A 15,453-nucleotide genomic window follows, 5' to 3' on the forward strand; every position below is an offset into this window, starting at 1 on the left:
TAGGATTATGAAATCTCTTGATGACCAACATATCCTCGAAGATGAGGCAGGTTATTAGGGAAGATTAACAGTAACTGTAGCAAAAAGCAACTTACTGTTTACAGTTTCCTTTTAAAGTTTTGTCCCAGTGTACAAACTTCCTCTGAAAATATTATTTCTGTGGCTTCTAACAGCCACTCGTTTGGAAGAATTATCTGCCAATGCACCTGCAGGGAGTTTTCCAAAGCTCCAAGAAGATCTTGAGAAAAATTCTGTACTTGGGTCACCAAGACCCAAATGGCCAAAAGGCCTCCCTAAATCACCAAAGCTCAGACTCGCAATCAGATTTCTTGTTACTGTGCTAATCTTGAAAGGGACAAAGTTACGGAAAGGCAGAAACGCCACTGGATATGAAGAAACCTTGTTTGGGCAGGCAAAAGACTATGTAGACAAATTAAGGAGTGTTTTTTCTCTCTCCCCTTTAAGGGGTTCTAGGACACTGGAGGAAACTGAATCTAATCTCCACAGTAAAGGCAGAGGGACCCACCTGAATCAAGCCTGTGGGGCTCATATTATCTTTGCGTTTGTAGACAACCAGCCTTCCTGCAGGAGAAACCCCTGCATAAAAAGGCAAGCCTTTGCCCCCATGCAACTTCTCCCGTAGCTCGTCCACTGTGTCTGCCCGCAAGAACTTTAGATTTTCTGTTTTTTTGCTTGACGGCACTCCACTATCGGGAGTCTCCAAGACAGGTGTCTCAGGCTTTTCATCTGTGTCCTGGTAGGATGGCACTGAAATTTTCACTCTGGAGGAGTACACAGGAGGGTTGTTTTCATCCTGGGCCTTGTATTCCGAAGCCAATTCAATAATGAAGCTACCCACTTTGAGGCACTGCGGCATGTTACTGTTGATATGCTGTGATAAGATGGTCAAGATCTTATTGCAATCTTCCTCCCAGTTGCAGTCAGAGATAATCTCGATAAGTTTGGTTGGTCCACCAGGAGTGGTGTGATGAACATAGGAGGCGGAGGAAGAGTCCCCCTCACTATGGGAAGACCACCAGCTTTTCTCTGAGAAAGAATTGAAATAGGTTTCTGCAATACTATGGCATTTTAATCACCTGGATATTCAAACAGTTTTATTCTGCCCACCTCCACCCTTGTCTCAGCTGCAGGGCAACAAAAAAAAATATGCTCAAAGAATCTCTTTCCAGATGAGAGCTTCAAAACAAGCAAAAAATGCAAAACTAAAACTATTTCTCACAGTTCATTCCCTGCAGCCACACTAGGTTGTATCCCATTGCATCTCACAAGCTAAACAAAGCTGGGTTGTTTCAACATATGGATGTAACATCTCCAAGCAACACCAACATGCAGCACAAAGCATTGCTGGTTATTCAAGAGATGGCACATTTCCGTTGGAGTCAGAAAAGGACGAGTGTCCCATAAGGGCATTAGGGGCAAACAAGCTGTGAGCAGAACTGTCTTTTGTGGAAGATGTGTAACCGAAGCATGACCTTTGGCTGTCATTAGAGATCCAATATTACTTTTTCAAAACTGTAAGGATGTTGAGCCCTGTGTCCTGGACTTTTTCATTTTGACCTACCAATTCATCAGCATTTTCAACTAGTTGCATTATTTTTCCATTCCCATCCTTAAACACAGAGTGCTGTTGCATACATTAAACAGTGAAAAAAACCAAATCAGCTCAAAAAGGCAGCTATATTTCATTAGTGGATGACACGACGCCTGGAGTACATGCCTCATTTTAAGATTTGAAATGTGATTCGGGCTACTTCAGACCGAAAGAGGACACAGATGTCTAACCTACTTCTTTATGATCTACAAACTAAATTCAGTATAAAGAATCACAGAATCATTAAGGTTGGAAAAGCCCTCCAAGATCACCTGGTCCAACCATCCCTACCACCAATGTCACCTACTAACCCATGTCCCCAAGCACCACATCCAGCCTGTCCTTGAACACCCTCAGGGACGGTGACTCCACCACTTCTCTGGGCAACCCATTCCAGTGCCTGACTGCTCTTTCTGAGAAGAAACGTCTCCTCATTTCCAACCTGAACCCCCTAAACCTCCCCTGGCACAACTTGAGGCCATTCCTTCTAGTCCTATCATTAATTATCTGTGAGAAGAGGCCGATCCCCAGCTCCCCACACCTTCCTTTCAGGTAGCTGTACAGAGCAATGAGCTCTCCCCTGAGCCTCCTCCAGACTAAACAACCCCAGTTCCTTCAGCTGCTCCTCACAGGACTCGTGTTCCAGGCCCTTCACCAGCTTCCTAGCCCTTCACTGGAAACAGTCCAAGGCCTCAATGTCCTTCTTTTAGTGAGATGCCCAAAGCTGAGCACCGCACTCGAGGTGTGGCCTCACCAGAGCAGAGTACAGGTGGACGATCACCTCCCTGGCCCTGCTGGCTGCACTATTCCTGATACAAGCCAGGATGCTCTTGGCCTTCTTGGCTGCCTAGGCACCACTGCCAGCTCATGTTCAGGTGAGCATCAGCCAGCACCCCCAGATCCTTTTCCTCTGCACAGCTTTTGAGCCATTCTCCCCCAGCCCTGTAGCGCTGCATGGCGTTGTTGTGGCCAAAACGCAGGACCCGGCACTCGGCCATGTTGAACCTCATGCCATTGGCCTCTGCCCATCGACCCGTCCTGTCCAGGTCCCTCTGCAGGGCTTCCCCACCCTCCAGCAGATCGACACTTCCCCCCAGCTTGGTGTCGTCTGCAAACTTACTGAGGATGCACTCAGTTCCTTCACCCAAATCATCAATAAAGATATTAAAGAAGGTGGGCCCCAACACCGACCCCTGCAGAACACCACTGGTGACCAGACACCAGCTGGATTTTGCTCCATTCACCACCACTCTCGGGGCCTGGCTGTTCAGCCAGTTTTTAACCCAGCACAGAGTGTGCCTGTCCCAGCCACGGGCTGCCAGCTTCTCCAGGAGAATACTGGGGGAAACCGTGTCAAAGGCTTTGCTGATGCCCAAGTAGACTACATCAACAGCTTTATATAGATCACATTTAATGTACTGCAAAAATTCAATGCAAGCTTTCCGCTTGAGCTAAAAAGAATTCAACACCCAGCAACTCCAGATAAAAGTAGACACTTCCTTGTCCCATACATTTCTAGGTGGAGAACACAAAGGTCCCAGCCTCACAACACCACTTAGATATTTATTAATCTTTCAGCAACTACAAAGTAATGTAGGTGGAGGGGGGACGGGAAACAACATCCAACACCCTGCACCCTGTGGTCTCCATTCCTTCATAAGCCTCCGATTACCATTCTCGACGACAAGTCTGCTATGTAATACTCTCTTACACTGCTAAACAAGCTACTGCAATAGTGGTCATCTTAACCTCACAACAACAGCGAGTACTGGATATTTAGCCTGCTGTATCTCCCATGTGACACACATACAACTGCTTAAGAAAACAGGAAACTACAAGCACAATGTAAGATTTTTATTGGCAACTGCTGCAGTAACTCCCCTGGGCAAATCAACTTCTGTTTCATCAATAACTAAGTTTTACTTTTTTAAAGCAAGGAACTACCAAGAGGCTGAATTATACTCAAGACTCAGCTCTTACCTCCACATTTATCTGGTTCTTTGTTTATCTCACAGGCTTCTTTCTTACAAGATTCTTTCTTAACAGATTCTTTCTTAGGTAATTCTTTCTTTGAAGACTCTTTCTTAGAAGACTGAAGTCCTTGTTCATATATCTGTGGAAGAAAAGCAATGTAAGAAAAATTCTCATCCTGTGTATCCTCTTCCACAATAAAATCACATCACAACATAAACCAGTCCATCTACTATCACCCAGAACCACAGAGCATACTTTACCTTTGACAGTAACACAACTTTCATCTTAGAATGGCTCTTTGAACAATAAGCATTTAAGCCTCACATGACAATGTGAATGCAATAATGTCAATTTGACAGACAAGACAATTTCTATCATGGTAACAAGACAAGTTTACCAGCACTGCATGGTGATTTAGATTCCACAGCTCTATCACAGTTAAATAAAAGCCAGGTCTTCATCTCATATAGGAATTCCTGAGGAAAAATTCTTCACATTTCCCCAATCTCTGCCTGTTAAATGATACACACTGGATACACTGTGACTTTTTACCTTTATAAAAGAACTCTGTGATTCCTTTTGGTCTTTTTGTTGCCTTTTTTCATCTTTCCCATGTTCATATACTCGGACCCTTGCACAAGTCATCATACTTTCAAAATACAAGTAGACAGGATCCTTGTCCTCCTCTCGAATCTACCCCAAAAAAAAGAAAGAAAACCTCTCCATTCTGGATGCAGAAGACTTCAATAGCAAATGTCAAAAGAAAGTTCTAGCATTTAAAGCGGATTCTTCTTCCTTAGTATCATAGACCAGACTACATCATGCTCCCAAATTATATACTCTTTTATATGGGGGAAGAAAAACAGTAAAAACAAAACAACATTTAGATACTTTTCTAAACAGGGGAGATTGTCTTAACTATTACACTTTGCTTAACTAATATACATTAAATAGCAACTCTGATATATTTGTTTTTTAAACATAACTAGACTCAACCCTACTTCTATTCTTCCTCTACTGCTATTGTTGCCTTTGTTAGATAAAGGTGAGGGGAGAGGCAAAAACAAACTCCTACGACACAATGAAGCTTGTGGCAAGAACAAATAAACCTCTAGAACTTCACTGAACCCTTTGTGTCTGTATCACAATTTCTTTCCCTCAATTAATTAATTAGATAACTACATTATGCAGCTAGTCACTTATACAAACATTACAGGACAAGCAATCATTTTCCCAGAATAGCATATATTGCTGCATTTAAAAAAAAATAAATGAGGTTATTAGCAAATCACAATCACCTTTTGCTACCTGTATATTGCCACATTCAATTCCCAACAGAAGATTGCTATAATTTAAACACGGTCAATTCATCCTAACTTATCAACACACCTACCAGCAGCAGATCTTAAGCTTCCATCTTAATTTTATCTAAAATGTACAGAAGTTTTTGGCAGCGTTTGTTTAAATTTTCAGTGTAAAAATAAAAATAAAAATCCAACAAATCTTTTTTCCCTTCTTACCACTGGGTTGGGTTTAGGAGTATACACTCTTCCTGTTTTCACTCCACTGGAAGATCTGTGTTTGGTAGAAATCAAGACTTCTGGGCTGGGCAGTACTGCAGGTTTAACTGGTTCAATAACAGATGGTGTTGGGATGTAAATTGGTTCTGGATCTATTTCGCCTTCTACTTTCACCCACAATGGACAACTCCTGATTGGCTTTTCTGGCTCTGAGTCACAGATAGCTAGAAAAACAAACAAACAAAAAATTAAGTCAAAAATAATCCAACAGGACAGTAACAGAAATTTTAGTATTAATCTAAGGCCTAACCATGTACCAATCACTAATTCATAATGTCAAAAAAACAGAGAATCACAGAATGGTTTGGGTTGGAAGGGACCTGAAAGATCACCCAGTTCCAACCCCCCTGCCCTGTGCAGAGACACCTCCCACCAGACCAGGCTGCACAAAGCCCCATCCAGCCTGGCCTTGAACACTTCCAGGGATGGAGCATTCACAGCTTCCCTGGGCAACCTGTTCCACTGCCTCACCAGCCTCTGAGTAAAGAGCTTCTTCCTTATACCCAATTTAAATCTACCTTCTCAGTTTAAAGCTGTCATCCCTTGTGCTATCACTACTGGTGTATTTTCCTGTCTCAAATTCTAGTCAAAAGTGACAGGAATTTGTCCACAAATAAGAGGAAATGAAAATTAGAATTATTCTAGAGTAACCACTGTTTCTCAGGAGGACTGTGATAGCAGATAAGGAAAAACACTAAAAAATAGGTGATCCTTGTTGACAGGAAATGCTTAAAAAAGACAAACATCCAAAAAACATACCTTATAACACAGCTCTACAAAATAGTTTATTTACTCCAGTGCTAAAATAACTACTAGAAAGAAACTGAAAATGTACTTTGTCAGTTTCTAACATTTTTCTGAGCAAACCTAAGGCTAGATCTAAAACTAATACGAATTATTATATTTCCACAAGTCAGTGAAATTTGCTGCTGTATACAGGAATCGAAAATATGGCACTATAGATGCTCATTTGGTAAGAGGGAGAGAAAGAGCCCTAAGACAGTGAAGATTATCAACAGCTATAGTATCAGCTACCTCATACCCTTAGTCTTTGAAGATGTTTAAAGAATTGAACAAGAGTTTAAATTATCAAAAAAAAAAAGCTAGCTATAGATACAAGATAAACGTTATCTTGTTTATCTTGTATAGCTACAAGATAAACACCTCAGTAGTACCAAAAAGAGTGTAATAATAAAGGGAAAAGGTGTGATTTCCTGCTAGTCAGTTATACCAAAACAGGTGTTGCAGAGGTCTCAGAGCTTGCTCCCATTTCTGTGTTTAGTAATGGGACTACTACCATGACCTAAATAAATTCCATGACAAGACAGATAATTTCAGCAAAGCAAAGAAATTGCTTTTGTCCAGCAACACTCACTGTATTCCACTTTTTTTCTCTTCTTCTTATCTTTCTGCTTCACCTCATCTTCGTCTCCTTCGCCCTCTTCTGCTGCATCTTCATCCTCTTGCTGTTCTTCTTGTGTTCCATAAAACACAAGACTTCCACGCACAGCCTTTTTCAGGATCTTCTTATGTTTTGATCCTCCCTTCACCAACAACACTTTTCTCTTCAAGCAAGTGCAACCAAACATACAGTCTGGCCTGCGGCAATGGGTAGGCTGACGTTTTTCCAGTGCTAGACTGGCACATATACAGCCCAGTCGGCAGAAATCGTTATTGCAAGGAGGTGCTCGTCGTCTTATTATTTTATGGATGGGTTTGTTTTTGAGAGAAGCCTAAAAAAGTTTTAGACAGTAAGTATACACTTGAAATTTTAGTAAGATGAAGTCAAGCATATGCAAAATTGCTATTTGAAGTTCATTCCGAGTAAGGCCTACAACTATATGATTTATCTATGAAAATTTGTCAGCTATATGGAAAAAACAGAATGGGTGGGAGTTGAGTTAGTCCTATTGAAAAAAAGTGACTAACAGTAAGAAAGTGCAGTTACTGAATAGCAGTTGCATTAACCAGATTTTTTTACGGGGAAATTTTGAGGTAATTAACAACTACTGATTCATTTCAATATGCTATTAGTACATTTAGTATTTTCACATATGTTAAGGCAACAATTTTCAGCTTTCAATAAAAAGGTCACAAGACAAAGGAACATCATGCTTTATCCCGCTTCTTACCAGCTTTGGTCTTATTTTCTGCATCTATAGGCAGCTTCATTAAGTGCAGAGCACTGGAAAAGCAACAGTACAGAAAGGAATGAAACTGCTAAGGATCTACCTGAGCTGTAAGCAGGGTTGCCAGAGAAATGTCTGCTCGTTCTTCTGTAATGTAGGTCCGTGGTTTGCCATCCCAGAGAGCACAGTCCTCTAAGTCCATTAATTTCACTTGAGATTTAGACAAACCTGGCGGACGAGCTCCTTGTTGTTGTTGTGGTGCTTGGCGAATACTTATCTGTTTTGGCAGTATATTTTCATCCAGAGCCGGCACCAGGAAACTATCTCCTTGGTTAGACGAAGTGCTATTTGAGAGAGACTTAGCACTCGTTTTCCCTGATGCTGAAAAGTTCTGTTTCTGCTTGGCAGAAAAAGGTGAAGGCAGTATGGGCTTGTAGGATGACTTTCCTCTGTTTGATGTCTGTCTGTTTTGAGTCTTTGACTTCCTGGAGGTAGATGACATAGAAACAGGCTTGAACGTGTAAGATGTGGATGGAATTATGGTGGATTGCTTCTTTAAAACACTGTCTAGTGTTCGCACATAGCTGGTGCTCTTGGTGGGAAGCTGATACACCACAGGAGAAGTGGGCGTGCTAGAAGAGAATCCCATACTTGTTTCCATCAGCTTCCCTTCGTTTTCCAGGTACTCATCCAGCTTGTCACTACAGAACGCTGAGCGATTCTTCAAGGAACCTTCTGAACTGCCACCTAAATGAACCAAGACCACATTAACTACCTCATAGGAAAGCACACTGACAGACAGGAAAGCACATAGAGCAATTAAACGATATAGAACAAGTAAATACCTCTTAAAAATGTATACAGTTCCTTTAAGAGTACAACACACAAAAACCAAATATAACTCACTCTGAAACACAGCCAACTGCGTGAACAACTGTTTTTGTAGAGATTTTGTATGTGCATTTGTTCACAGAAAGAGTCAGTCTTCAACACGCAGTGCTTCTATACAACTTACTCTGTTTGTCCTAAACATCTAGCCTAGCTACTAACACCAGAATCAATATGGAATACCCCAATACAACGTAGCATAAAAGCGCAGAGAGTACAACACAGGTATTTTATCTGAATTCCCAGTAGGAACTGGTAAATTGTCAAATACCCACTTCTCCCTAAGACAGGGCGAAGTAATTATTTCTGTAAGACATATTTACTCTAACTGAAGTTAAAAAACCACCAATACAAATGAAGATTACTTTACGCCATCAAGGTCCCCAAGGCAGTAGAGTTCTGAAATTACCATACTTCCCCAAACAAAACCAAAACTGATGATCAAAAGCAAAACTATTACAGCTTTGATCTTCACTCAAACCTCTGTAAAACAGAATATGGTTTTGTTTAGTGGGGTTTTGTTTGCTTTTTTTTTTTTATTTTATTAAATCATACTCAGTAAGTTTCAATTTTCCCTTCATAAGCATCCATTTTTGGCTACTCACAGAACTAGTAGCAATAAATTCTACATTCACAGCAGTTTAAAAATACAAAAATAAATCTCTCATTAAGATACACATGATAATCAAATTGAAATATCTATCCAAGTTCAAGAAAGGGGCCACACATTGTAAATATACGCACTGATCTCACTGATTAATTTTTTCCTTTTTATATTTCTACCTTCATTTCTAGAAGCACCATGAAGTTTCCCTCGCCAGCCTTTGATCTTTGTGAAATCATTTGTCTTTCCTGTTCTGGAAACAAAAGGAAATCCAGTATCTGGAAAAGAAGAAAACTAGCCTCAGTGTGTAAATCAAGACTGATTGTAGTAAGTGTCTTAATAAACTATTCCTTTATATTATTCCAAATAAATTATTCATTTTCAGGGATAGATAAACAATAATAAATCAAGAAGGCAGAATAATGCTTTTGTTTGTTTTTACAAAGTAATTAACAAAGGCAAGCTTCCTGTACAGATCTGTCATAACAATACATTTTTCTATCCTATCCAAAAGATATCCTCCCTGGTATTTTCAATTTTATTCGCCTTCCCTTACCCATGGTATAAGCAGTTGCTTTCAAAATGCAAATAGACAAATTAGCTATTTACCAGGCTTAGAACAGGACATGTAAGTTTCGAGCTCATGGGGAAAGATTTGAGTCTCTCTCCCCCCAATACAGAAATGACTTATAGGAGCTGCAGAAACTTCATTCAATGCTTGCTGTTATGTCTGATTAAGCACAATATCAGTTAGTGGTAGACACAGAGAATAATCACAAAGGTAAACACTGACAGCTGTCAAATTATCCATCAGCTCTGGGTGTTAAATTGTCACCTAGAAATACTACCAGGGTTCATTGTGGGCGTATATTGTTAGTCTAGAAATAATTGCACTTGACACTGAACTGAGAATAGAGTCTGCCTCTTTTGCAGTGAAAGCAGTTCTGAGATACAAGGTCTGCCCCTCACCGGCTCCAAAAACAGTACAGAAAGGATAGTACAGTACAGTAATCAGAGAGAGACACAGGAATTAACCATCCCTGCACTTTGTCCAACAAACAAGTTTATTGTTAAGAACAGTTATCTACCAACAGTATTAGACTCAAAGTTGCATTATAATGAGAAATGTGTGGATACTAAGATTTTATTTTTTTTAAAGCGCAATTTGACAACACTTTTGTAACAAATAACTATCATTAAATATGAAACTAGATGTTCTTTAAAGGATTTTGGTTATGGGTTTTCTTAGCATTCTACCCACCTGGAGAATTGGGGTTTGTTCCTGGATAGCTCCACAAATTGTAATTTGAGTAGGAAAGAGGAAGTTGCACACCCAGGTATTTCAAGTCAATGCTCATTGTTGGGTCCACAGAATTCAACTTCAGTCCCACTGCAGGAGGCAATTATTAGTGTCAATGCAACAAGATATTGGGGGGGGAGAAGTGAAGATATTTATTAAAATGACATATTAAGTTATATATTGGTTTCTAGCATTCACCCATTTTTAAGAGATACAGAAAGACCATTGGTGACTCTAGCTGTTACTTATCATGGATTTGCAGCAGGTGTGAATCAAAGAGCATTTTACAGGGATGGAAATCAAGAAAAAAAATGAATGACTTGATATTTTTTTGATTGCTACTGAAGTTTCTGTGGAAATTTAGCAACCAGAATAACAACGTTCTATTCATTTCCAAAATAAACGTGTTTTTGTTGTTTTTGTTTTTTTTTTGTTTGCCTTTAGAAAGTTAGCACCATTTACAGCCTTGAACGCTAGAATTACTCCCTGAACAAAACCAGTTGACTATTCGAGCTATTTTTGTGCAAAAGTACATGCCACACACCACTCACAGTTCAGTTTCAACCAGCAATGAGAGGCGAGAGTAAACCACATTTTACTTTTGAATAAATGGGTGGGGCGTGAGATGACGATATAAAAACAAAGTCATATTCAGTATTCAACTCTCTCAGGACCTCAGTAGCCCTTTTTTTTTTTTTTTTTCTCCCCCACACTATCCTTACATCCTTACAGATAAGCTTGAAATTAGGTATCCTGTCTTCTCAGCACTTTGCAATAAATCACCTTTCTTACTGGGGGGGAGGAAGCACAGGGAAAATGAAACTAAACAGTCTTGTTGATTAGCACCACAAACACTTAATTGCCTGTTGATATCTTCCTTCATCGACTCCCCCAGAATGATTAAATTGAAAGACTTGACTTAGCCACAACAGGTATCTTTATGAATCGGTAAGGATACAGAAACACTGGACACGAAGGGGAAGAGGGAACTAGCTAGTAAAATTTGACTTAGCACCTTTTTCAAAAAATTATTACATGGTGAATTCAAGAAGTGACTGCTATCAATCAAATTCAGCTCAGTCTGGAGTAAAGAATATTTATTTAGATTTTTAGCTAGAGAAACCTACGGAGGTTGCTTCTGTTGCCAACAAGTCTAAAATTATTGTGCTAAATATGCACTTTTTGAAATAAAAAAATGTATGACTTGACAGCGCTTAAGACATGCAGAGTGTATCTGCTGAAACCTTGTGTTGGTAGCGCACATTTACGCTCATAAGTGGCAACACAGTCACCTGTTATTGGCAGCCTGCAAACAATCAACATGGAACAAGTCTCAGATGTGGCAGTTAAAAATGAACATCTTTATCAAAGACAGTCGAGTGAGATGCACAAATCTACATAGCAAAAGAGAGCAGCAAGTCAATCTAGCGTTTTGTATAAAAACATGTCAACTGCCAAATGTCAAGATGGCATCTATTTCTATTCAGAGTGAATTTAAAATAAAAAGGCAAGAGTACACAGTTTATGTTTCTTGACATTTCATTTGAATTATTCTGTCACCTTCAGCAAGAGGCCTAGGTTTGTTTAACACTTGAACAAAAATAAAAGCATTACGCATACACAAAATGGGATTATTTCTGTTTAGGGTCATTAAATAAAAAAATTAAAAAAAAAAAAACACACACAAAAAACAGAGAATGACTCCAACATGAAGCACATCATGGAGTGAACACTGACAGCCTGAAGAGAATAAATGCTAACAGTAAGTGTATGTCTGTATGGACAGCACCGAACATGACAGGTGAACTATCATTTTTATCGTTTTCAAGCCATCCCCAGAGTACTGCTAAGTTTCAGCTGCTGTAGTCAAATAGTAGCAAATTAAGAACCTCCTCCTTAATAATTGTCTCCTCTCTTCATCAGTGGCAGCTGCTAACTCTGAAACATGATGCCAGACAACAGCGCCTTTGATTTTCAGGAACGTGCTAGGGGTTTCAAATTAGCTCAGAGAGAAGAGGCAACCCATCATGCTGAAGTGGCAGTACTCCAGCAGAGGCTTTCCTCCTAACGTGCTACAGTTGCCTTCCCATCTTTCAAAGCATCTCCTCCTGCAGTCCCAATACCTGGCAAAATCTTTAGGACCACCTCTTCCAACACATGCTGCAATCCATCCTGTATCTTAATGCCAGTCCCTATGGGAAGTACTGACAGTTTCCTAGCAAACCTGGAGTACTTCTCTTTTCTCTATCTGATGACTACGTTCATCAGTTCCATTTTCAGCAAATGGAAAAAAAAAAAGTGACAGGGCAAGGGGCAGTGGCTCTGAACTAGAAGAAGGGAGATTTAGATTGGACGTTAGGAAGAAGTTCTTCACTATGAGGGTGGTGAGGCACTGACTCAGATTGCCCAGAGAAGCTGTGGATGCCCCATCCCTGGAAGCATTCAAGGCCAGACTGGATGTGGTTTTGAGCAACCTGATCTAGTGGGAGGTGTCCCTGCCCATGGCAGGGGGTTGGAACTGGGTGATCTTTAAGGTCCCTTCCAACCTCTCCTGGCTCAAAAAAATCCCTTCTGTGATTCTATGATCTTGTTTCATTCACACTACATCCAGGGCAGACCTCTAAGAGCTCTCTACTGCTCTTCTTGATGGCTTTGTAAAGGTAGAAGAAGGGAACATCAGCTCAACACTAGCAAGAAGCAAAGGCACCCCCCCTGCAAACAGTTGCAAAAATTGACGCATTTGATGTCACCATACACGTGCATGAACCATTTGAGACAATCCATAGTTCTTCAGAGTAGAAACTCTGTCAGAACCCAAAATAAATAGCATCAGAGTCAAGATCAGTATTTGGAGTCACAATTCCTACAGCATTATAATTATACATGAGAAATTCAGGACCAGATCCTCCAGAGCACGAGGCACATGCTGCTTCAATTTGGATCCGTTTCTTCACCAGCTGCTCTGATGCCTATGCCAAAGCCATCAGTCTCAGGACTGGCATCACCAAAGACTTTCAACATCATCAGTAGAGAGAATAAGTTCTGCTGTGTAGATCCCTGACTTTCTCCTATCTGACCTCAGGACAAAACAGCATAAGAGAGCCCGCAAACTGCAAGTACCTTGCTTGGCCCTTCTATGTGACTAGTGGACCAAGATCTACAGCAACTCAAAAAAGCAGACTCCAACAGCAGAAAAGTTGTCTTCGTTAAGTGTTTCTGGATTTCTAGCTCCATCTCCTCTCTACAAGGACAAACTCCTTACAAAATAGGCATGGCCTGAAGTCTGAAGGCTCACCATCTTCTACAAGAGGCATATAATACCATGAAGCCTCTTGCAGTATGTGTATGAGATTGAAACATCTTTTGCCTCCTCCATCTCTTCTGGTTACCAACATAAATGTGTGAAAAACAAAAATATCTTTACTGGCTGGTTGAAACCACTTTTAAAGCCTCTAAGAAAAAATTGGGTCAGATATTTTAGATTTTCTGTCATAGCCACAAGCAGCAAGAGGGCAACTGACCGCAGTTTCAGACAGTTTTCCTTTTATATTCTCCTACTTGTACATACACCCACCTACACTGCTGAACAACCAGTGTTTGAAAAAAATAACCAACACCAGATGTGAATGATATTAGACATACATGGTATTATATCCAGTAGGAAACTATCAACTCTGTATGACTGAGTGTAATACACAACCAGCTGCAACAGCATCCACACTGCACACCTACCTTCCTGAAGACTAGGATGTATTACTTGCTTATGCCTTAAGGTTTTCAGCTCTTCCATCAATTCCTTTTCCAGTACTTGTATTCTTGCTTGGCAATCTGCTCAAAAAGTAAAATGAGACAATGTGTAAAAAGCATTTAATGTGCAAAAAAAAATGACTTAAATGTTTACATTTCCAGTGTGCCCTCACAAGCTCCCTTACTGTGATGAACATTCACTTGCAAAGAAAAAAAAAAGTACCTGGATCATTTGTAGTCAGCAAGGGAGCCTGAAGGTTCTGTGACTCTTCTCCTCCAGCTCTATCAACAGTGTGAATGTCAAGAGCTTCCTACACACATAAAGAGCCTTGAATAAGATGCCTCAAAAACACTGACTTAGATGCCAACTAAGCCACATGAAGTATCATTGTAATATTCCAAATTCAAGACTGTTAGACAAATAAGTATGCATTATTTTATACAGAACCCTAGATCCCACTATTTCTCCAGAAATCATTAAGTAAGACAATGTCATAATTAGCTTAGGGACAAGATAATAGCTCTGGAAGGAGGCCATAACTCTCACAACTCATTTTAAAAGAGAACATACCTTCTACTTCTAAGTACGAAGAGATTGAAAATGATACATTTTTAAAGAGTTTTGAATTTTACTCAAACCAGTTTGGTCTTACCTTTGATGCAAAGGACACAAAGAGGACGCCATCGACATCTTCAAGGTCTGGCTTAACATCCGGAAGGATGCTCCCAGGCCCCAGAGGGCTGTTCTTGCTCGTTATTACAGGTTTCCCTAGACCTTTAGGAGGCCGACCAGCTTTGGAGATTTTCAGTTTCCGCGGCCTTCCTCTTTTAGTTGTACCTGATGACATGGCGTTTTGATTGCTACCAGCGCCTTTCATGGACACAGGATTCTTCAGTATTCCAGGCTTTTTTCTTCCACAGATCTCTTTATCTGAAAAGTGACAGCTTACAGAGCCCCTGAGATTAAAATTAGGTGATTTAGATAGAACCCATTGGGCCTCTTTGATTGACGAGTATTTCTGTGACAGTTTACTCCCAGGAGATATTTTTTTCATAGCTATCTCCTCAGTTACAGGGGCTGCATCTGTGCAGGAATCTTTGTGATTTTCAAAACAAACAGGCAAAGAATCCAGTATTGCACTCAAAGGGGATTTATCCTTCTTGCAAGAGGACAGCATGGTCTGCGGCAGCTCAGAGATCTTCACTGTGCTCTTTGTGACTGCACACGGTTCCAAATAGACTACAGGCATCTTCCCACTATCCAATTTTAACATTTTTGCTTTGGCAACACCTGAAGGACTGGTTAGCATGCGCTTCCTAGACCTGAATTCTCCATCATTCCCATCTGTTTCACTGCGCCTCCTCAGGCGTTTTTGTAGGATGGGATCATCATCATCAGTGTTGGAATACTCATCAGTTTCTTCATCTGTGTCTTCCTGTTTCACAGTTATTCCTTGTGTGCAAATACTTGTCTCGTAATCATAATCATCGACCGGCTCCTCTTTAATGACTACGTTGAAGTGTCCATTTGGGTCCACTGGGGATGCTACTCGGGAACTGCTTTTGTAGCTGCTAGTAATGGGACTGTGCAGGGGGAAAGGGGAAAAAAAGTAAACACA

General features: G+C 40.4%; 1 protein-coding gene across 4 annotated transcripts in view; it reads right to left on the minus strand.

The window, feature by feature from the left end:
• MGA (MAX dimerization protein MGA) overlaps nucleotides 1–15,453 on the minus strand; it is a 63,964-nt gene that overhangs the window by 31,537 nt on the left and 16,974 nt on the right. For all 4 annotated transcript variants that reach the window (XM_084521690.1, XM_084521689.1, XM_084521688.1 and 1 more), the window contains exons 3-13: nucleotides 14,488–15,418; nucleotides 14,058–14,145; nucleotides 13,820–13,915; nucleotides 10,049–10,177; nucleotides 8,967–9,065; nucleotides 7,399–8,042; nucleotides 6,542–6,899; nucleotides 5,107–5,330; nucleotides 4,139–4,279; nucleotides 3,593–3,725; nucleotides 527–1,047 (exon numbers count right to left, since the gene is read on the minus strand). In XM_084521690.1, coding sequence (XP_084377816.1) covers nucleotides 527–1,047; nucleotides 3,593–3,725; nucleotides 4,139–4,279; nucleotides 5,107–5,330; nucleotides 6,542–6,899; nucleotides 7,399–8,042; nucleotides 8,967–9,065; nucleotides 10,049–10,177; nucleotides 13,820–13,915; nucleotides 14,058–14,145; nucleotides 14,488–15,418 — 3,364 coding nt within the window. The remainder of the gene's footprint in view (nucleotides 1–526; nucleotides 1,048–3,592; nucleotides 3,726–4,138; nucleotides 4,280–5,106; nucleotides 5,331–6,541; nucleotides 6,900–7,398; nucleotides 8,043–8,966; nucleotides 9,066–10,048; nucleotides 10,178–13,819; nucleotides 13,916–14,057; nucleotides 14,146–14,487; nucleotides 15,419–15,453) is intronic.

The sequence above is a fragment of the Aythya ferina genome (assembly GCF_964211825.1).
Source record: "Aythya ferina genome assembly, chromosome: 5".
In the NCBI taxonomy this organism is placed as follows: domain Eukaryota; kingdom Metazoa; phylum Chordata; class Aves; order Anseriformes; family Anatidae; genus Aythya; species Aythya ferina.